Source organism: Petromyzon marinus, chromosome 5 (genome assembly GCF_048934315.1).
Source record: "Petromyzon marinus isolate PM22_M1 ecotype Great Lakes invasive population chromosome 5, UKy_Petmar_22M1.pri1.0, whole genome shotgun sequence".
NCBI classification, from domain to species: domain Eukaryota; kingdom Metazoa; phylum Chordata; class Hyperoartia; order Petromyzontiformes; family Petromyzontidae; genus Petromyzon; species Petromyzon marinus.
In genome coordinates this window covers 15,139,470-15,162,475 of record NC_133671.1, presented here as the reverse complement: position 1 = coordinate 15,162,475, position 23,006 = coordinate 15,139,470, and the positions used below count along the sequence as shown (strand labels likewise).

General features: G+C 47.3%; 1 protein-coding gene across 1 annotated transcript in view; it reads right to left on the bottom strand.

Moving 5' to 3' along the window:
- Positions 1-23,006, bottom strand: part of LOC116939115 (nitric oxide synthase 1-like) — a 55,805-nt gene that overhangs the window by 31,234 nt on the left and 1,565 nt on the right. Inside the window, exons 2-9 of the mRNA XM_032947077.2 lie at positions 17,737-18,346; positions 16,919-17,041; positions 14,440-14,597; positions 12,082-12,244; positions 8,688-8,779; positions 6,534-6,675; positions 3,349-3,488; positions 781-955 (exon numbers count right to left, since the gene is read on the bottom strand). Of these exons, the coding sequence (XP_032802968.2) occupies positions 781-955; positions 3,349-3,488; positions 6,534-6,675; positions 8,688-8,779; positions 12,082-12,244; positions 14,440-14,597; positions 16,919-17,041; positions 17,737-18,237 (1,494 nt within the window). The 5' untranslated portion in view covers positions 18,238-18,346. The remainder of the gene's footprint in view (positions 1-780; positions 956-3,348; positions 3,489-6,533; positions 6,676-8,687; positions 8,780-12,081; positions 12,245-14,439; positions 14,598-16,918; positions 17,042-17,736; positions 18,347-23,006) is intronic.

The following is a 23,006-nucleotide window of genomic DNA, read 5'->3' as shown; positions in this document are numbered from 1 at the left end:
GTAAAGTAAAAAGTTGGTGAAAAAAATGATGTAACGATAACATAGGTAGATGTAAAGGTGCGGTCCCGCAAATGTCTCAGTCACGCTCGCGCTCGCGGAATGACCTCCACTAGGGGGAGCTTGAGGCAGCCCCTTCTTGAGGATATTTTTGGCCTACTCTTCCATGCTGGCCAGACGAGAGCCGCCAACGAAAATGAGCAAGTGCAGAATCACTGAATCGGAATTGACAGCTTGAAAGCATTTAGCGCGGAGCCCTTGAAAGTGCGGGGCCCGTAGCATTTGCTGCTTTTGCTATTAGGATAGTCTGGCACTGCTCCGAGCTATGATCAGGCCGACCCTCACCCCTCTCTCTACCCCAACCCCTATCTCTTCCCCTACCCAAACACCTCCCTAATCTCTAGCACCTGTCCTCCTGTCACCGCAACTGCACCACCACTTTTACCAACCCCCACTCAGCTATTTATCTCAACCACTTATCATCGCATGCAAATCCTGTCGCTGTTGGTTAAAGCGCTTGAGAACAAGGCGCTGCATACATCTACGTGAGATAAACAATGTCACTGTGCGCTCGCCTCTATGATTTAATTGAATTACACGGAGCACTTGGGAAAATAATGGGGAAAGGAAATCGTAGGACGCAGTGGCACGGACGCGAGGGAGGGACGGGAGACGCGAGGGTGGCAGAAACGAGTGGGGGGGCGGGGGCGGTAGAGAAGGGGGGGGCAGAGAGGGGAGGGGGCAGAGAGGGGGGGGCATGGCAGAGATGGGGGGGGGGGGCACCTCCAGCACGTCGTAGCGGCCGGAGTCGCAGAGGTCCCGCACGCCGATCTCGGTGCCCACGTACCACCCGCTGAACGGGCAGGCGGGGAACTCGAGGCCGCCCACCTCGAGCAGCATGGAGGAGACGGCGGGGAGGGCGTACCAGCGCAGGCCCAGCTCCGCGAACCACTCCAGCCTGCTCGCTCGCGCCACGCATCGCACCAACAACATCGCACCCCGACCACCAATCACACCGCACCGTCCACCACCGCCACCGCACCACATCCACATCCACACCGCCACCAACACCACCGCACCGTTCACCACCACACCACACCGCGCACCGCACCCCACCACACCACCGCCACACTCACATCACACCGCCACCAAAGCCTGCAACATCTACGGTTGCCACCTCCGAGGTATGATTATAATTCAACAACAAAAAACCCAGTGACATTATTGCGCCCAGGACAGAGGGCAGTTCATTTAACGTTGCGGCGAAGACTTGCAAATGTATCTGGAGAGCTGCTTCAAACAAGAGGAGGATCCTGAGAAAACCAGGACAGGTGGCGACCGGTGGTGCAATCACGACACTATCAGCAGCTCAGGGAGGGTCGGTGCGGCAATCGGTCAGGTGAGAGCCCCCAATATTTGATTTGTCCCGCAATGGTCGCACCTAGAGGCAATTGCACATCGCGGCTCCTCTCGCCTAATCACATCGTTACGCTCACGGTCTAGAACATTTCAGAATCATAATATTTATCAATGCCGGAGAGGAATCCCAGGAGTTTTTTGTTCTTTAAACACGTATCTCATGGGCCCCAACTCGTAGATTTGGCCACCAGGGGGGGCAATGTACCCCCTGCCTCTGCCCCCCCCCCCCCCACGCTCGTTACGCTACTGGTGGCAAAACCTTAGAATAATTAAGCCCTGCTGAGGACCGACGCGTGCACGGTTTTTCTTCCTTGGTTATCATACAACCACTGTCAAATGCAAATTAATAGGTTCAACGTGGAATACTATTTAAAACATTAATCTCAGATGAAATATTTGTATGACGATACAAACAAAAGTATTCTTGTTTTTTTCTTTCCATCGACAATTTTTTTCTCGCTCGCAGTTCCCCACTGTTTAATTGAGCGAATTTTCTCACCCTTGTGAACGGGGAAATCATCGTCTCAATGGGCTCTCTGCTCGAGGCTCTGAATAAAGCATCTGGCCGGTTGACGCATTGTGAGTTCAAGGCTCTCCGGCCTGCCGGGGCTTGGCGTGTGGCTACTGCTGTTGCTGCTGTCACTACTGCTGTTACTACTGCTGCTGCTGTTACTACTGTTACCTCTGCTACTGCTGCTGTTACTACTGCTGCTGTTACTACTGCTGCTGCTGTTACTACTGCAGCTACTGATGCTGTTACTACTGCTATTGCTGCTGATGTTACTACTGCTGCTGCTGTTACTACTGTTACTCCTGCTACTGCTGATGTTACTACTGCTGTTACTACTGCTGCTGCTGTTACTACTGCAGCTACTGATGCTGTTACTACTGCTATTGCTGCTGATGTTACTACTGCTGCTGCTGTTACTACTGTTACTCCTGCTACTGCTGATGTTACTACTGCTGCTGTTACTACTGCTGCTGCTGTTACTACTGCAGCTACTGAAGCTGTTACTTCTGCTATTGCTGCTGATGTTACTACTGCTGCTGCTGTTACTACTGTTACTCCTGCTACTGCTGATGTTACTACTGCTGCTGTTACTACTGCTGCTGTTACTACTGCAGCTACTGATGCTGTTACTACTGCTATTGCTGCTGATGTTACTACTGCTATTGCTGCTGATGTTACTACTGTTACTCCTGCTACTGCTGATGTTACTACTGCTGCTGTTACTACTGCTGCTGTTACTACTGCAGCTACTGATGCTGTTACTACTGCTATTGCTGCTGATGTTACTACTGCTGCTGCTGTTACTACTGTTACTCCTGCTACTGCTGATGTTACTACTGCTGCTGTTACTACTGCTGCTGTTACTACTGCAGCTACTGATGCTGTTACTACTGCTATTGCTGCTGATGTTACTACTGCTGCTGCTGTTACTACTGTTACTCCTGCTACTGCTGATGTTACTACTGCTGCTGTTACTACTGCTGCTACTGCTGCTGTTGCCGCTGCTGCTGCTATTGCTGCTACTACTGCTGCTACTCCTGCTACAACTGCTACTGCTGTTGCCGCTGCTGCTTATGCTTGCTACAGTTGCTGCTACTGTTGCCGCTGCTGCTCCTGCTACAACTGCTGTTGCCGCTGCTGCTACAACTGCTGCTGCAACCACTGCTGCTGTTGTTACTGCTGCTACTACTGCTGCTGCTACAACTGCTGTTGCCGCTGCCGCTGCTGCTACAACTGCAACTACCGCTATCGTTGTTACTGCTGCTGCTACTACTGCTGCTGCTACTGTTGCTACTGCTACAACTGCTGTTGCCGCTACTGCTACAACTGGTGCTGCTGTTGTTACTGCTGCTGCTGTTGTTACTGCTACTACTGCTGTTACTGCTGCTGCACGATGAGTCAGGGAGGGAGGCTCTGCACACCTGGGGTGGCGCAGAGGCACCTGCAGCACCAACTCCGGGGGGATCTCAAAGAGCTCGGGTTTTGAGCTGCCCGCCTGCAGCACCAGCGGCAGAACGTCAAACCGACCGCCTGGGCCCCTCCAGCCCAGCCGCGAGCAGATCTGCAGCAGCAGCAGCAGAAACAAGAACAAGAAGTTTGATTACAGGATGGGAGCTCCGTTGAATCATCACACCACCGACTCTGGCGAAACGAAGACCGTGAAGATTTCCACCGTGCGTCTCACACGCAGCGTTACACATTATGACATTCTGGCGGGCAAAAAAAAAAGGCATTGCCAAGCTGCGGCGCGTACAAAATGATTTTGGCACGTGTCGTGCTGGGCACTGCAAGATCCGACCGTGTCCGCCCGGCGCTTGCCGCGCTGCATCGGCTTCAGGTTGCCAGGCGAATACGTCACGACAAGGACGCACTCATCCCACACGAAGCGCTTGCCACAAATGAACCACAGTACTTTGCTGAACTCGTCAAGGGGCATGCATCATCACGCGGACTCGGGCCGCCCTGGCAAACAGCTTTTGGCTGCAAGCCGTCGAACAAAGACGGCGACTGCATCGCCCGCTTTCAGACGCGCTGCTGCGGCCGTCTGGAACGCTCTCTTCCTTCAGAGATATTAGGAAGCCACCTGGAGCTCTGCGCGTTTAATTTTGGATTGAAAACTCCTTTCTTTAGAACAGTTTTTTTTTGCGCGCGCGTTTAAATTGCTGCACTTTTCCCCGCGCATGCGATTATCACGGCTGGCTAACGTACGGTGCGAAATAAGTTCAACATCCGTACGTGCTTTAACACTGTGGAGAACGGAACAACGAGATTGGTGCGCGTGCATCAAGCGAGATGGAGTGTGACATCACGGGACTGTGACCGTGCGGTGGAGGGGCGGGCCTTCATCCGGCAGATGATAAACAGTGACTGATGATAATTTCAATCGTTAATAAAGCATTAGCATGATCTTCTTTGGTTCTTTCGGTAAAGTCACGTAGAATGAGAATAAAATAATAAATTGATAAAATAAAATAACACAATAATATTCTCACGACGTTTCAAGGGGTGCCTCTGCGGATGTGTATGCCTTAATTTAGCTATTTCAATGCTAAATTCTATGCTAATTCCTTTTAACAATGGGTGCCTCTGCGGATGTGTATGCTTTAACTTTTAACATAGCTATTTCTGTGACCAGTCACAAGCTAATCATTCAGCCATTTCAATGCTAAATTTTATGCTAATTCCTTCGTCAAGGCTCTTTGTTCCTCTCACACAGCTTAAAAGCCGTGATCTGAACGTGGCTCTCTCACTCCAGCGCTGTCCTACCAGACAGTCTCGATCCCTTCACCTGATGAAGGCCGCTTGTGTTGTGGCCGAAACGTCGTGAGAATATTATTGTGTTATTTTATTTTATCAATTTATTATTTTATTCTCATTCTACGTGACTTTACCGAAAGAACCAAAGAAGATGAATCATTGCAGTCACGAAAGCTTTAAATCGAAAAATTCATTAGCATGATCTTCTTTGGTTCTTTCGGTAAAGTCACGTAGAATGAGAACAAAACAATAAATTGATAAAATAAAATAACACAATAAAATTCTCACGACGTTTCGGCCACAACACAAGCGGCCTTCATCAGGTGAAGGGACGAGATTGTCTGGAGGACAGCGCTGGAGCGAACAAAGCCACGCTCAGATCGCGACCTTTAAGTTGTGTGAGAAGAAACAAAGCGCCTTGACAAAGGAATTAGCATAGAATTTAGCATTGAAATAGCTGAGTGATTAGCTTATGACTGGTCACAGAAATGGCTATGTTAAACTCAAAGCATACACATTCACAGAGGCGTTGGAGAACAAAACAGTCTAGCGCAATGTCAATGTCAACCCACCACGCGGCTGCCACCTGCAAGCGTGGACGCTTGTGCAGCAGCTGGAACGACTTGCAGCTGGCGTTTGCATCACTGACATCATCGGGGATGACCGACATGCACTGTTCACGCACCAATTGTGACAAGCAGAGCTGCGTGTGTAACGAACAAAAACTACTTCATGCGAATGTCGTGGGCCTGTTTACTTGGATAAGTGTGACCCAGTGATTCTATGTAATGGAACTGAATTGTAATACATCGAGCAGGTATATGTTAAGTAAAGGGCAGCCTATTCTCCGGATCAGGTGAATGTTCCTCACTTGCCCTCCTCACCTTAGGTCAAAGGTCATATATTTGTCCAAAGGTCAAAATCAATTTCGTAGGTCCCTGGTATATTCTGGTCAGAACGCTCTCTGCACAATGAGAGAAAACGAAAGTAAACTCTGTAACCGTCAAATGACAATTACGTTTATCATGTACAGGTAGTCCTCGATTTGCGATGGAGATGCGTTACGACGACACCATCGTAAGTCAAAAATATCGTAAGTCGGGGACTACCTGTATACGATAAAATGTTAAGGGTGCAGCCCTGCAATTCCTTGCTCTTCGCAATACTGCCAGAAGGGCTTCCGTTCGAGGGAGTTCTACAGAGCCCCTTGAGAGGGCCTTTAACATCCACACTGGCCAGACCTCTTGGAAGAGGGGGGGGGGGATTTCACCTACACTTTACCCTACCTCACACGACCTGCCAAATAGACAAACTGTGGTGCACCCAAGGGGCCGTCCATAAATGACGTCACGCGATTTTTGACCCCCCCCCTCCTCGTCACACGGCGTCACAAAAAGTCAGACCCCCCCCCCAAAAAAAATAAAACATGCTTCAAATCGCTTTAAACTATTGTCATTGTAGTGCGTATTCAATGTGGCGCTGCACTCTGATGTTGTAGAACGTGTTGTCTATATTTATATAAAGTTGCGCATTTTGATGTGACGTCACATTTCTCACCCCCTCCTCCCCCTTCGTCACACATCGTCAAAAATGTCTGACCCCCCCCCCTAGGTGCGTGACGTCATTTATGAACGGCCCCCAAGTATTCTGCAGAGACGGGGAGCCTCAATAAACGTGCCCATTCTTTCAGATATACGCATGCCACGTGCGTGCTTTCAATCGATCAAAACTGACGATCACCCAATTTGAGCAACAGCACGCCGCTGTCACAGTGCCGTCTGCACTGCCACGCACGTGAACGTGCAGATAACAAAACAAACAAAAAACAAAGCAGCGTTGCTCCACGCACCTCCGTGAATTCGACATTGGCCGGATCGCCGGTGATGCCGCCGCCCTCCCTTTGGTAGCCGGCGTAGCTGATCAGCTGGCTGTTCCATATGCGGAAGTCGTTTCCCGGACCCGTGCGTGCAGGGAAGATGGTGATTGCCGACCTGTGGCATGGAAGGTCCAGGAACAGATCTCATTCAGACTCTGCAGCACGCACGGAACACCGCCAGCGCGTGAACGTGAACGGGACTCGTAGCTGGGGGGGCGGGGGGGGATGGGGGAGTTGGCACGGTTCCCTGGTTCAAAGAATGCAATGATCCCACCACCCCATCCACCCCACCACACCATCACCACCCAGTAACCTGGGCCCCCTCCAGCTCGTAAGCCCCGGTGCAGTTGCACGCCCCGGCGCACTCGACAGCCGTTGGACTGATCGGAACAACAACAGCAACAGCGTACGTCATCAACAGTCTGCAATGCAATGCGATATGTGAAAGTAATTTGTGTTTGGTTAGGGTGACGTAAGGATATTTAATAATAAAAGAAAGGAGTCAAATCTCATTACTAAACCTTTGATGCCACTATAATGCTCCTCGCTCCTAGGTGTTTTTTTTTTTAAATCCTCATGAAAGTGACTTCAGTTTCGAACGGGACTTCAGGTTACACTTGGTCGAGACTGTGTTTCCCAGATTAAGAGTCAAGGCAATGTACGCACGAGGCTCGAACGCAAGGAGCGTTTAAGAGTATTTAAATAGCGAGGATGAACGATGGCATGAACGGTCACGTTTCCAATCACCATTTCTGCTCCGGCTGTCCGAGCGCACTCGCATTTCATATGCGCACACTAAGATGAACACATTGGCGGCCACCGTCCTTAAAAAAAAAAAACAAATCCCATTTTTTGACTTGAGTCTCAAGAATGTTTCCACCTCTGATGCTCGCTCTTCCCGACCATTTCTGCTCCGGCTGTCCGAGCGCACTCGCATTTCATATGCGCACACTAAGATGAACACATTGGCGGCCACCGTCCTTAAAAAAAAAAACAAATCCCATTTTTTGACTTGAGTCTCAAGAATGTTTCCACCTCTGATGCTCGCTCTTCCCGACCCCCACACCGCTCTACGCATCGTCTCCCAGAGAGAAGAGAGACTTTCTCCCCACTCCCCGTGTACTTCATCACATAATTGAAGAGAGGCTCGGATGATCTGTGATTAATAGTGCCACTGCTCTTGCATTCCAGACCGGTGCCTGTCCGTGTCCGCTCGTCACACGCACGCTCGGTATGTTCCATACTGTGGCGGGGAGCGGTGGTGTAGCGGTTAGCGCTACGCTGCGCTATGAACCCGGCGACACGGGTTCGATTCCCGCTCACGGCCAACACCAGTGACGATTTTCTGAACCGGTCCCGGGCCTCCCCTAGGTCGACTCAGCCTCAAATGAGTACCTGGTGCGGTGTGTAAACATTGCCACCAGGGAGACAAAGGCGGTCGGGCGTGGTGCTGGCCACCCACCCCCTCGTGTACCGTTACCGGCCTTCATAGGTGCTCGCTAACAGCACTTGCCCCTACAGTCTGTTAAGGCTATACGGGGGATCTTTGTTGTCCCGCTAAGACTTCAAAGAGCGCACCTTGCGGAATGAATTCCCGTCAAGACTTTTCCCTTAGATGCACGAGGAATAGCATGAACACCCAGATGCCGCGAACGTTTAAAGAATGTGCGTTCAATTTCAGTATAATAATACAGTCATCAAAAGCAGGAGACTATAAAATGATGCAAATTGTAATATATATTTATAAGAGACAATGCATGTCTTTGGTTTATACGAGCTCTTCACGACACAACACAATCAATAATGACGTCAAATCTTCTACAAAACTATTTCGGATTTTGGAGGCGATATGTGACTTGGCTTCCGAAAAAAGCATTTCAAAACAACCATGTCGTATAATCATGCACAGCAGATGGACAAAATAAAATAAAAACGTATGGGGGTGTGTAGGGTGGCAATGATGTAAATGAGGGTCAATATGAAAATTACATAGCGACTATGGGTCTGACAGACATTGTAGGCAAGCAAACAGCCAGCTTAACATCAGAGATGAACACGCAAAATTACGGCAGTGTCATTGAAATGGAAATTGGGACGTGAAATTTAAACCAAGGACCATCGGCTCACCTGAGGTTTCCACGATTGGTGGCGTACTTAATGTGGTTACAGATGTAGTTGAACATCTCATGCGCGGCATGGCAACACCGGGCGTCAAACACCTGTCAATTAAAAATGACAATGTGTGACAATGATTTGAGTGACCACCAAGTCTCATTATCATCGTCATCATTGTCATCTTCGTCGTCGTCATCATCATCATGTGTGCTCTTGATTTGAAGCTTTCGTGACTGCAGGAATCCATACTCTCTGATTCTTTTGGTAAAGTCACGTAGATAGAAAACATAATAAAGGAGCACGACGTTTCGGTCGCAACACAAGCGTCCGTCATCAGGTGAGAAAGAATGATCAGCAGATGATCAGCAGATCATTATTTCTCACCTGATGACGGACGCTTGTGTTGCGACCGAAACTTCGTGTTCTTTTATTATGTTTTCTATCCACGTGACTTTACCGAAAGAACCAGAGAGTATCATGTGTGTTGGCATCGCTGTGGCGAACTCTAGTCTCCACCAATCCATGTGTACAGAGGAAACGCTCCTCGATAAATCTCTCACTGTGTTGGTTGGCAGTGGGGTAAAGTTTGCATTTTTAGTCAATGGAATGTTATCTTTGTAATCCCTTGAACAACAACAACAACAACAGCAGCAAAACAAACAGAACAATCAAAAAAATACATCCAGACATTTCAAATTCAATGATACTTTCCCAAATTGTTTTACATTTCATTCATTTCAACAGAACTCGTTGCCCATTCTATCTACTTATTGTTATTCCACACGTGCACTAGGGAGGCAAAAGACCTGCAGCAATGGAGAGAGAAAAATAAATAAACTTGTGACGTCGCGAAAGGTCCAAAGACGAGAATATCCGTGAATCAAGAACACTTTGGCACATTCGGACGATGACTCACAAATGACGTTCGAAATGCAGAAACTGCCGGTGACCTCGAGTCACGATTATTTATTTATTTTTAAAACAATTTTCATCGGCGACGGCGCTGGAGACTGCAAAAGGATCAGGATGTAGGCTTCCTTCAGAAACAACCTTTAAACAACATTAATAATGTCGGTGATAGCAGCCTTGCGTCCCTTGGGATGGTGAGATCTCACCACTTATTTGGACTGAAAATGGAGATGACCCGAGAATGTGTCATCATGAACTCGTCTTCGTAAGAGGTTTGGGGACCAAAAAAAAAACACCGTACACAGGAAGCAAGAAAATGTGTGAGAACAAACGTCAGTCCGAAATCGCCAGCCGAGCTATGGCAGTCGGCTCAATTCAAGGCAAGCCGACGCTGCTGCTGCTGCTACTGATTATTATGATACATCGGCAGGTGGTGCACAAGAACAAACCAATAAACAACTCAACGCGTTAATCAGTAACACTGCCGTCAAATAAATTTGCAGTGTATGTAAAATAGGTGACGTTTCGGACAATTGCCCTTCTGCTGTGCGGAGTGGGTGGGGGATATATAAAAAGCGACGATATTGGTATTGATCCTTCTGCATGAAGAAGGTGCATTGCCCGAAACATTGGCCGTTATATATTATCTCCTTTCAGGGTAGTATTATGAACAAATACGTGGAGTTTCTGATTATACGGGGCGTCCATCAGTGTATTAAACGTTATTGCTTGAGCTAGGTTGATGATTAAAAAACACAGATTATGGTAGAATAAAAGTTTAACTCGGCGAGTTTAAATCACGCAAACTTCCACAATGGCATTGGTGACTCACAGGTGATGGAGATGTGAGCGTCACAAGTGTTTGGCAACATCTTGGCCTTGATTATGTCGAATGCTGCTGTTACGTGCCTTTACAGATCACTCGAGCTTGTCAGTTAAAACGTGTTTTGAGCACGTAAGGAATCCGTCGCCAACATTTAAACCACAGTGGCAATCTGCCGTCCGATCGCAATTACGTCAAATTGGATTCGACTTTTATGAACGTCGTGTATATCGCTCGAACTGGAAACTCGAACAGCGGCGTTGTACATAAATTAATGCTACACGACCATTAGCCAAAATAGCCTTGACACTCAAACACCACACCGCTCTCCTCTGTGATCTCCTATGACCCCTGGCGTGTTGCCAACTTTGTCATTTTGTCACAGATTTGTTTTTTTAGGGACTCTTCTGGGTTTCTCCAGCAAGAAAATATTGTCAAAGTGACAAGCAACATATATCGAGACTATCTGGGACAAGGTCATCATGGTGTACGGTTCGGAGCGACTTCAGCTGTGTTTTTTTGTTGTTTAAGGATCCTGCATAAGTTTACAAACGTTAAAACTTAGAACATTCTGTCGTGACATTTCCCCGACTTTAGAAGTTCTATCCCAGGGGTCAGCAATCAAAATAACAAGAAGAGACATTCATTAAAAGAGGTTTTTTTTTTGTTAGATCGCGTTAATATATAAATGTGTCGTTAAAACCCGCCACCACCGACACAGATCGTGGCCAATTCGTCACCAGTACAGCACACCGGTGTGTTGGAGAGCCGAGCCACAACATTTGCAATCTGAGTACGACGTTTCGCCAGTAATTGCAACTAGCTTCATCAGGCGACACATTTATATATTTACGCGATCTAACCCCAAAAAAAACCTCTATCATGGGTGATATTGGTCGTGAACGTCTACGTATTGAGAAGAGACATTTTTCGAATTGGATAACCCCCCCCCCCTCCCTTAATATTTCGAGAGCCGCAATGCACGCGGTGAATAAGAAACGGTGGTCTCCCTTCATAATAAGAAACGGTGGTCTCCCTTCATAATAAGAAACGGTGGTCTCCCTTCATAATAAGAAACGGTGGTCTCCCTTCATAATAAGAAACGGTGGTCTCCCTTCATAATAAAAAACGGTGATCTCCCTTCATAATAATAAACGGTGGTCTCCCTTCATAATAAGAAACGGTGGTCTCCCTTCATAAGTAACGTCACGAAGCGGTCCTTACAGAGCGGGCAGCATGTGGCTCTGGTGCCGCAGGTTGCCGGCCGGGAGACATCGATTGACTTCTTCAAGTTCGTTCCGGCAACTTTTCCGAATCGATTTGGAGTTTATTATTTACCCGTAATAAAGTTATTGTTTGGGGGGGGGGGAAGGGGGGGGGGGGTTTAGAATCGCGTAAATATATAAATGTGTCGTTAACCCGCCACCACTCGACGCCGCCGACTTAGTAAGATTTGTCACGTAAACAAAACGTGCCAATTAGTTACTAACACCGGTGTGCTGGAAGGTAAATCCCACAAAGTTAACCATTTGAGTCCCACGTTTCGCTGGTGATGACAACCAGCTGGGTCTCGCGAATGCCGACGTCCGGTTGGCAACGATGGTGGTGGCGAGGGGGGGGGGGGGCGAGGGGGGGGGCGATGGGGGGGGGCGAGGTAGCTTCAGAACCCCGCACCTGCAGCTTGGCCCACTGGATGCGTCCCACGCAGCGAGACGCGTTCCTCCACGCGGTCTTGGCCCCGAATATGAGCTCGGTGTCGTGGAGGCGGTAGGCGGCCGTGAGCTCCACCTCGCGCCGCACCTCCTCCAGCCGCTCCAGGTGAGCGGGCGAGCCCAGCCTGCCAGAGCCGCGGGGGGCGTCCGGCGTCAGCACCGCGGATGGGGGGGGGGGGGTGGTGGCGAGGTGGGGGGGGGGGTGAGGGGGGGTGGTGGCAAGGGCGAGGTGGTGGTGGCGAGGGGATGTTGGTGACGAGGGGGTGGTGGCGAGGGGGGATAGTCGAAGGGAGTTCCGTGTCGTTCTGTTAGGTGTTTTTGTTTTGCTTGGTTCACCCACCTCGGCGTCAGGGCCCATTGAACTTCAGAGCTCCTCCTCACAAGTCACCTCCAGAGTGACCGGGACGAGGGGTTAAAGGAGGATTCGGAATATTGTGTTTGCCAAAAGGCGCTTTATAAATCCAAAAATATAATTATTGACTGTAGATGGTAATTTGTCGATTTGTTTTTGTATTTGGTAAATTTTTGCTTTGCGAATATATCTTTTTTATCTCACCTGTTTTGTCGTTTTGTTAAACATATTTTTGATATTCGAAGAGATACGCGTAAAATGAAACCGCGTATTGTGGATAATTAAACTGATTAAAATCAAACATGCAATAGGTAGTTGTTGTTGTTGTTGCAGCAGTTGTGCTGTATCGCAGCTCTCCGATGTGTTTGCTGGTCGTACCGCGCGTGTCGTTCGCCTTGATGTCCAACGTTTCGCTCCCACGCTTACGACCGTTAGACGCCTCGTTTAGCGAGTCGTGCAATATTCATTCAGGGCCCCGACTGGTCTCGTTCTCTGCAATGCTGATGTTTCTGTCTTTATTTTGTTGTTGTTTGTTGTTGTTTGTTGTTGTTTGTTTGTTGTTGTTTTCATAATAAAGGTTTTTGGGTTAGATCGCGTTATTTTATAAATGTGTCGTAACCCTCCACCACCCGACACGGCCAATCAGCAAAAAAGTGTCACTACTTTAGCCCACCGGTGTGTTGAAGAGTGAATCCACAACATTTACAGTTTGATTAGTACGACGTTTCGCTGGTAAATACATCCAGCATCATCGGGCAATTCGCCAGAATGGCAATTCGCCAGAATTGCGAATTGCCCGATGATGCTGGATGTATGTTCCAGCGAAACGTCGTACTACTCAAACTGTAAATGTTGTGGATTCACTCTTCAACACACCGGTGGGCTAAAGTAGTGAACTATTTGTCTTTTGTCAACGTGACACTTTTTTTTGCTGATTGGCCGTGTCGGGTGGTGGAGGGTTACGACACATTTATAAAATAACGAGATCTCACCCAAAAACCTTTATTATGAATTATATTGGTCGCGAAAGCCTACTACGTGTTAAATTGTTGTTGTTTGTTGTTGTTTGTTTGTTGTTTGTTTGTTGTTGTTTGTTTGATGTGCTCACGCGGCACCACGGATCTCGGGTGTAAAACAGCCGGGCAACTGGCTAAACGGCATCATCATCCGTGGTAACAAATCAAAATAAACTTAAACGAGCTGGGAGCTTCCTTCAGAAATCTCCGTTCCGACTATTGTTGTTGTTGTTGTCGTTCTACTGCAGGGGTCCGTCAACAGACAACACCAACAACAACAATACCACCTCGCTCGGGCAAATGTGCGCTTGTTCCCCGCGACGTCGTTCGCGTTGAGGTGCGACAGACTTTGCGTGTTTTGTGTTTGTTGCCGAACGTGCTGCCGAAAGAAAGGAGGGTGGTAAAGCAAAGCAATGAGTGGGATGCGTCGGTGGTCGTGGGAATGCACCCCGAGTGGGGGTGTCTACTGTGGGGGTTTGCAGATGGAGGAAATAAATAAAATCGTGTGCACGTGCTGGGTAGGAATTGCTCGCGACATCACAGGACCGTGTGTGAGGGGGGGGGGGGGAGGAGATGGTGCTGCCTTCTTTGAGGAGGTCGACGATCGTAACGATGATGAAAAGTAAGCAGATCCAAATAAGGAGTTTGTAATCACTGATGTGTGTGTGTGTATTTGAGTCGATTTGCCCCGCAATGGAAATGTAGAATGAATGAAATATCTCATTCTCACACAGATATATACTACACTTATACACAGTGTGCTGTACAAAGACAAAGGTCCCCCATATAGCCTTAACAGTCTGTTGGGGCAAGTGCTGTTAGCAAGCACGAAGGGGGGGGGGGGTGGTTGGCCAGCACCACGCCCGGCCGCCTTTGTCTCCCCACGGGGCACGCATCTTTAATGGTCAAGCGGTATCGAGCGACGTGGGGGGGGGGGGGGGGGGGGGCACACCGCTTGATGGAGGAGTAGTACTGAGAGAGGAACTCCGTGGCGAGGCCGAGGAGCTCTGGTGCCGGCCGAGGTGCCTCTCGCGGGACGCGCACGATCTGCTCGGGATACATCACCGAGCTGTGGCAGGCCCACTCCCCACACGGCACGCGCCACCTCGCCTGGGAGAACAAAGCGTCCAGCAGCGGAGGAATAATGGGGACGCGACAAAAAAAGGGTCCATAATGAAGGGTTTTTTTGGGGGGGTTAGATCGCAGTAAATATATAAATGTTGTGTCGTTGAAACCCGCCACCACCCGACACAGCCAACTAGTAAGAGGTTGTCGCGTAAACAGAACGTGGCCAACTCGTCACTGGCACAGCACACCGGTGTGTTGGAGAGACAAGCCACAACATTTACAATCCGAGTACGACGTTTTGCCAGCTTCATCAGGCGATAGCCAGATTTGGCTGTGTCGGGTGGTGGCGGGTTTTAACGACACATTCATATATTTACGCGATCTAACCAAAAAAAAAACCTCTATTACGGATAACATTGGTCGCGAAAGCCTACGTGTTCTTCTTGCTAACGCCACTGCTGGCATAAGCGCCTGCACTAGAAGGACTTCTCGAGACGTTCTGCAGAGGGTATCTGTTTGTTTGTTTGTTTGCCTATTCTTTCACACTTGCCACAGGTCCTGGGAGAAGGCGGTATTACCCACACTTCTAGTCGAAACTGCGGCGCACCCATTAGCACTGCTGGGTCGACAAGTGGCGAGGGGGAATTGTATCATCTTGCGCCATCGTTTCAATTGGCACGTCGGTCGGGAGATCTTTGGACTGCACGTCGAGTGTGCCACAACCATCATTACAGCACGGCAGCATCCCAGGAGGCGGAGAGGGGAAATTTGTTTATTCACTCGTTATCCGTCGTGCGCTTGTTATCGTTTTTTGGCAGCCCTGGGGCAGCTCGTGAGAGGGCGGTATTAATCTGGCCACGACAGCGCTCGGAGCGTGGATCTCGAGAATCGGTTTGACGGAGAGCACGCTGCGGTCCCGACGGGACCCTACGTGGTTACAGCAGTGAGCGGCAGTTCGCCTGGTAATTCTCTCACTCTTGAGTTCCCGCATATTTGAATCGGTGAAACGTGATGGAGGGATCAGTGCAGAGCACACTCATCAGCTGGGCTTTGTGTGATGTGATTTCTTTGAAAGTTTTGTTTTGACATTTAAATAATACATCACGCTTTCATTTTGACAGATTAAACATTTCTCAATTCGATGACGATTTAAGCAGCTGGCTTTTACGTTTTGCAAAAATAGAAGGGTGACAACCGTTCAGGAATTGATGGTAAGCTGAAGTTTGTTCACACAAAGGTCATGTTTTTTTTACAAACCATACTTTTTAATCCAATAATTAAATGATCAGTTTATAAATACAATGCACATGGTTGTGTGTATATACACATGCTAGGTCGACCTCAACATGAGTACTTGATGTATCGCAGTGTCCTATATATCTGTGTAAGAATGAGATATTTAATTCATTCTAAATTCGCAATGCAGGGAGCGTTAGCGCACTGTGCCATGCACCTGTCCATCTGAATTCAATTCCCAACGGTGGTTAATGTCGGTGGTGGCAGGCGGTGTTAGCGACTGGTTCAGGGCTCCCTTTCACAACCCGCATTGACCAGCATAGTTGTGGTCAATCCCATGAAGGCCTACATCCAGCAGCGGGTTGACAAGGACTAAACAGTACTGCGACTCATTTACAGACATTTTTGTTCACGCCGTGACTAGTAATAATAAGGAATCATTGACAGCCTTTTGTCTCGCGATTTCCGGATAAAGGCCTCGCCACGCTGTACCAGTCGGGGGGGGGGGGTGTTATTTGACCATATTTCACCACTCTGTTCGGTGCTGGTTTGTGGAAAAGGGGGGCGCGGGACCGAGAACTGCGCCTGATCTCCACTCCCCACTGATTGTTAGCCATGGCCGGGAATCAAACTCGGGTTATTAAAGTTTACAGCGCAGTGCCGGTTCATAGCGCCACCATGCACCGCGCAAATTATTCCCACATTAATTTGCATTATTCTGTCAAAATTAATATAAAGTTGTACGTGAATACTTAAGTACTCAAGACAAGCCATACGAAAACCGCAGCAGACTTTTCTCAAATCACGTGTCCTTAAAAACAACCTATTGCTTTGTCTCCTGGGTTTTTAATGCTTTAATTTCACCATCAAATGACATTTAGCGCTCCTCTATATGCACCGGCAATTTTTTTTTTACACCGACAGCGTTAAAACAAACACAATCCACCCGCATTTAAATTTAAACCCTCACACAGCACAGCACTTACATACGCGTCTCAATTGTCGCTCGCATTAATAACTTATACGCTGCTCCGCTGCCATTACTTTTAAGCAATCACTGCGGTTTTTGAATTAACTCCCCAAGAATGACTGAAAATGCAAATATATATGTGGTGGATGTGACTTGCCCCAAGAGCAGAGAGATGCAGCGTGTCAGGAAGCACGGAGCCGGATTCCCGGTTGCGTAATTTGACGTGGCCGCACGGCGTTTTGGGAAGGGCCTTGGGTGGACCCAGCGTCAGCTTCTCCGGCTGTCACGAGAGAGGCCATCAACAGCGGGCATCGCGCAACGCAAAGGGGGGTTGGGGGGGGCGTAACATTTTCCACAGTCCACAAGTGTCCGTTGGAGGATACGATGAGTGAAGGGAATTTATATTTAAAAAACGAAAAATTGCGGTTAAAAACTGATAGCGCACGCCGCGCGTCATTTGTCGAGATGATGATTATTATTAAGAGCGGTAATATTTAAAAAACGAAAAATTGCGGTTAAAAACTGATAGCGCACGCCGCGCGTCATTTGTCGAGATGATGATTATTATTAAGAGCGGTAATGGTAATCAAAGATCGTATCGTTGAACGCGTGAAGGACATATCAATAGAAATTCATAAGAACACTTCAATATTCACTTAAGTATAAATAAATACAAATTTTACTTAAAGCTTTCGTGACTGCAGGAATTCACATTCACGTAGATAGGTTCAAAGAAAATAACAAAAAAGAATTGTCCAAACATTCCAATGCAGGAGCCTCCAGCTAAGGTTTGGTGAGACTCATCGAGTCTTTCCTGACCACAGAATTGACCTTGGAGCTAATTAATTACATGCAGTGCACGTCAAGACCAGTCTCGTTGAAGATACCGCAACACTCGTGGTAATTATTATCAAGCGTAGACACACACAACGAAAAATAACGTTCGCGACTATGACATTATAAATGAGCGCTTACCTGTCGTGTTGCCTGCGGCGCGTATAAATCTTCCACCTCGTCCCTCCTGCTGTCGCGACGTTCTCTCTTTATTTCGTTGTTCATTTCTGCAATTTCCATCTCTCGGCATATCTCCAAGTCAGACCTTTCGTCCGTGCCTCGGGGTGATGAACATGCGGCTCTATCGAGCGGCTCAACTCGCCCGATGTCCCCTCCGTCGTGACCCTTCCCTCGTTCCCACTCTGCCACCACCCGGGGCGGCTCGTTTCTCTCTTCCGACGTCGTCGCTCCAAGAATCGTGCCCAACTCCCCGCGTTCGGTTCCACCGTCTTCGAAGAGAGCGTTAAGTCTTTTGCCGTGACTCTCCTTTTCTGGTTCCATTGTTTTGCAATTTTTCCCCAAACTCCCGACCGCCTTCTCCACGCCGGAAAGGCGCTCGATGAACCCATGCCCTTCAATTTCCCCCTGCTCAATTCCTTCCCCGTCAACATCTGCCCGAGGTGTCGTCTCAACATTTTCCATCGCTCCGTGTTCCTTGCCGCTCCGCTAGCCTCTCGGCGAGCATGGGACCCCGGTTCGCCTGCCTTTGATGTTCTCTCAGCAAGGAGAGGGCAGACCCTGGCGCTGCGCTCTGCCGCGATAGAAGCGAGACGATGCCTTCACCTCCCTCCGTCTGCACGTTAACCCCTTCAGTTCCAGCACTGCGATTTGTGGAGATGATTCTTCATAGGGATGTGCTCCATAAGAGGGGTGTTTTTTTCGGGTAAGATCGTGTAAATATAAATGTGTCGTGAAACCCACCACCACCCGACAGGCAATTAGTAATGTTAGTTGCTAGTTAAACTAGTTAATCTAGTAACGACTTGGTATGTTTTGTTTACGGGATAAACCTTACCAGTTGGCTGTGTCGGGTGGTGGCGAGTTTAACGACACATTTGTATTTACGTGATCTAACCCTAAAAACCCATATATTATGGACATATAGATCCAGTTTCAAGCTTTCAGTTTCCGTAATGGTGATATATATGTGCAATTAACATAGTTTCCTTCGAATCCTCGTTGATGACAGTAACATATCACAATGTGTCGATGAACAATCAATTGGGGCGAATTCACTTAAATTACTTAAGCTGCGATCTTTATATGTTATGAACATTTAGCGAAAGTCCCGGATGTTTCTATAACACATACAAGGTTAATAAATACAAATTGTAAGGCAGTGTTTTCCAAATTCCATTTCTCCCGACACACCCCCCCCCCCCCCCGCCGCCACGCTCAATATTTCCGCGTTTGCGATTGTGCTCCCCCCCCAAATACAAATGAACGCATTGCACAGCGCACGCGCCCGAAGATTGTTAAACACGCCCAACGCTAAGCAATTAACGCCGCCCGCGTTGATAGAGCCGATTAAAATTAACATTGGAATCTCATTGTGCGTGTCTTTGTTTTTCGTGTCCACGTGTTCCGCGTGACGCAGACAGCGTCCGTTGCTTAGCGCGGCACGTGGGACGTTTAACAATCATGAGGTGCGTGTAGCGTTAATTTGTACTTGAATTTAGGGTAAATTGGTAAACGCGGAAAGACGGAGGTGGGGGATCCAGAGAGTTTGGGAAATCCTGTTGGAAGGAAGAAACTGCTTCATTCAGCGCAATCGGCTCCAAAACGCACCGCACTTTTTAGAATTACGGTACCTTCTTTCTTGGTCTGATCTACGGGCCTTTGAGAAACCATCACGAGAGAATGTGTTTAGACTTCATCAGGCGAGGCTAAAGCAGTTTTAGTAGAAGTTAAATAATTTCAATTGAAACTCCCATAAATTATCATTATTATCATCATTCTTTCTCGTAAAAAACTAAGAATCAATATGGTGACAAAAATGTGGTCTTAACTAATGGCTGAGCCCAGCGTCCAAAATCCAAGACCCTAACGTCTGGAAACACAACTGCAATTAAATAGATAAAACCATCGCAAGAACATTACAGGGCTTTAAAACAGACGCAATGACCTTTTGCCGTGCACTAATGTGATCAACTTGTTATAAACACGTCAAATTAGATAAAAATCACAATTAAATACGCAATGGCCTTCTAATAATAAAAAAGGAATGATGCTTTTAAAACACTGCCTGAGAGTTTTACGTATCTGCTAGAAATTAAGTGCTATGAAGCCAATGACCTGCATTTGATTCCCAATTCATGGCTAACATCAGTGGTAAGCGATAACTGAACCAGCCCTGGGTCACAACACCCCCCCATGACCTACAACACCACAGGGAGACCTTCATCCAGCAGTGGACTGACAAAGGGCTGTACAACATAATTATTACAGTAATTTAAATTAATAATGTGTTTTCATTTAGTGACTCACAAGTTGAGATACTGTGAATGGGTAAATATTTTTACTTTATAGGATCAGACACCAAAGCTCCGTTTGAAACAAAGGTCACACACTGCTATATCCCGAGGTGAAAATGTGAAACCCATTTGCCTAGGCATCTGCTATAAAATGGTAGTTTTGAGTGGGCAAGTTTTTCCTTTTGTACCCTATGGGCGGCAATGACATGGGTGAGCCACCCGTGACCCACACAGGCCGGAGTACCTATGCAGCATATTACCATATTAACCAACTCACAGTTTTATTGAATACAGACTTAATCACGAGGAGTGCAAAGAGAGATGGCGCAGGACAGGGCAACATGGAGAAGGTTGGCAAGGACAGCGGACCCCACATTAGTGGGACAAACGCGTGGAAGAAAAATAATAATAATAATGCATTCACGACACCATATTTCAGTGCATTTGGGTTGGTTGCCAAATGAAAATGGATTGCGTGTGACTCACAAGGACACAATTCGGGGTAGTGATTCGATTTAAGAATACGTATTTTTTTCTCTCGTGGTGAATGTCTCGGCCTCTTTTGGACCGTGCAATTTACAACAACCTATTACATACTTCAGATACAAATCGATAATTGATGATTTTTAGCATGCACGATATAAAGTAATAATCAAACGGATGGATTTCTTAATCACTACATTCCGGGCGAATGACATTCACAAAGGGTGTATTGACAAGTCATACGCATGACTTGAGTGGAACTATTTGGATGGATATAACCATATTTTTTCGTCTCATTTAAGGAGTGATCTGTAGTAAAGGCATGGACAATTGCCTACCTATGAAGTGTTCAGACATACCTTTAGAAATAGGCCATATTAGTTTGTTGGAGATTAAAATGGCACTTAATAATTAACATGCCTTTGATGGAGACCTAGCCACGCCGTGTTATTCATGGGGGTTGTTTGACCACATCGCACTCCGCTGGTCAGTTCAGTGTGGATCGGTGAAGGTGAGTAGGAGGTCCAGGTTAGGTTCTGACATCATTCGCCACTGATGTAAACCCGTGGCCAGGGATGTCACCCAAGTCGCTGGGTACATACGAAGTCTGGGAATCATGGCACCACCGCTCCACCCCCAGATATCCATGCAATTTCTCGATCAAATAAAAAAATGTTAAATGCAACTCCCTGCAGTGTAGATAGCATGGAAGTGTTTATTAGCAATGCTTACTTGCAACTCGGAACGAATTGGGATGGCTCTGCTTTAGTTCTGCCATACGTTTTTTTTTTTATTGAAATGAAAGTAAACATCTCCAATTACCAATCTGTTCTCAAGCTCTATAATTATATTTTTTTCACGGCTCTCACAAACACAAGTCGGAGGATAAGCGAAAGAAAACGCGGCTAATTTTAATGCGATTTTTTTTACTTTAGGTTGTTTTCAAAGCAGTCGCTAAAAAATTCCCTGCACATTAACCCGCACAGATACACTTGATATTCCTCGGTGTAGTGGTCATCTGTAATTATCGTGATTTGCACGAGCCCGTGGCGAGTACGCTGCAGGAGAGAAGGGATAATGTGTCCTCGTGGGCATTAATAAGCTCACGTTAAATTACACGGTGCAACAATCCATCATTGCGTACCATGGCTTTATGGAATGATATAAGGTAGCACGCACACTCAAAGCAGTTCCACTCGTGAAACATTGTTAGCAACGGTAATTTTAAAATAACGTCATTGCCCTGCTTTGAACATGCTACACAACACGGCCGGCGTGCAATGCCTTATATGATGTGCGTATGCGCCAGTATTGAGGCACTTGAGATTTTAACGTCAGCAAAACATATGGTCGAGTTTTCTCTTGGTAACACATCTCTAACGTATGTATACATAATAGTATACAACAGTGTGCTTTGCCAATCGATCGCTGGATGAAGGGCTCTCTGCGCCGTGTTCAGTGTGTAATCGGGTTCGTTTGACCATACTTCACTATGTTGGTCACTGTGGGTTAGTAAAAGTTTGACCATACTTCGCTATGTTGGTCACTGTGGGCTAGTAAAACGTTTGACCATACTTCACTATGTTGGTCACTGTGGGCTAGTAAAACGCTCAGGACCCAGCGCCAATTTAGATATCACTCACCAGGGACGTAAATGGTGACCAGGGATTCAGGTCATCAGGTCTCCTTATAAATACGGGCAAGCCTTCCTTCGCCCAACAACGGATAAACAATGCCAACTGATGATATACTTTACAGAGACAAAAGTCCAAACGCATTCAATGTATTGCGATTGCATCGCTGCTAAGTTTATGCTAGAGATGAACGGCAAACATCCCGTGTTATTGCTTGTATGGTAAATATGAAATAAAATTACTTTTTTTTTACCCACAGTGGGAATTTGTTTGGTCGAAACACGTATACGTAACCTAATATTTATAATTACGGCATATTACACGCTACACAGATCATTATATCACAATCATAGCTCCTAAATTGCTATCATTATTAAGTGCTTCGTTAATTGCTGCATCCCGAAGAACAGAGGAGTGTAAGCCTATTTGATTGTACAAACTACAGTGGATTATGCGCACATACAACCGCTGAAGAATGATAATTAAATTGAGCAAAAACTGGTTCGGAGTGAAAAATAACCTTGTCAGACAAAGTCAAGGCAAGAAGACCTTGCAGTGGCTCAGAACACGTCATGGTGTGCCCAGGCAGGAAGATCCACGTTCTTAGCGTTGCGCACGTACGTGGAAGAAAACGGGGAGTAGGGGATGGCAAACCGTGTCAGCCCAGACGGTTTACCCCGTATTCTTGTACAGGGAAATTGAGTTTTCAGGTCCATACGGCGTACAGCCGTTTCAATACGGGCAACAACAAAAAACACATGATTTGTCTATTTGTTAGCGTTTCTCCCTTGTGATGGGACTTTGTAGGATGAGCGTTGAG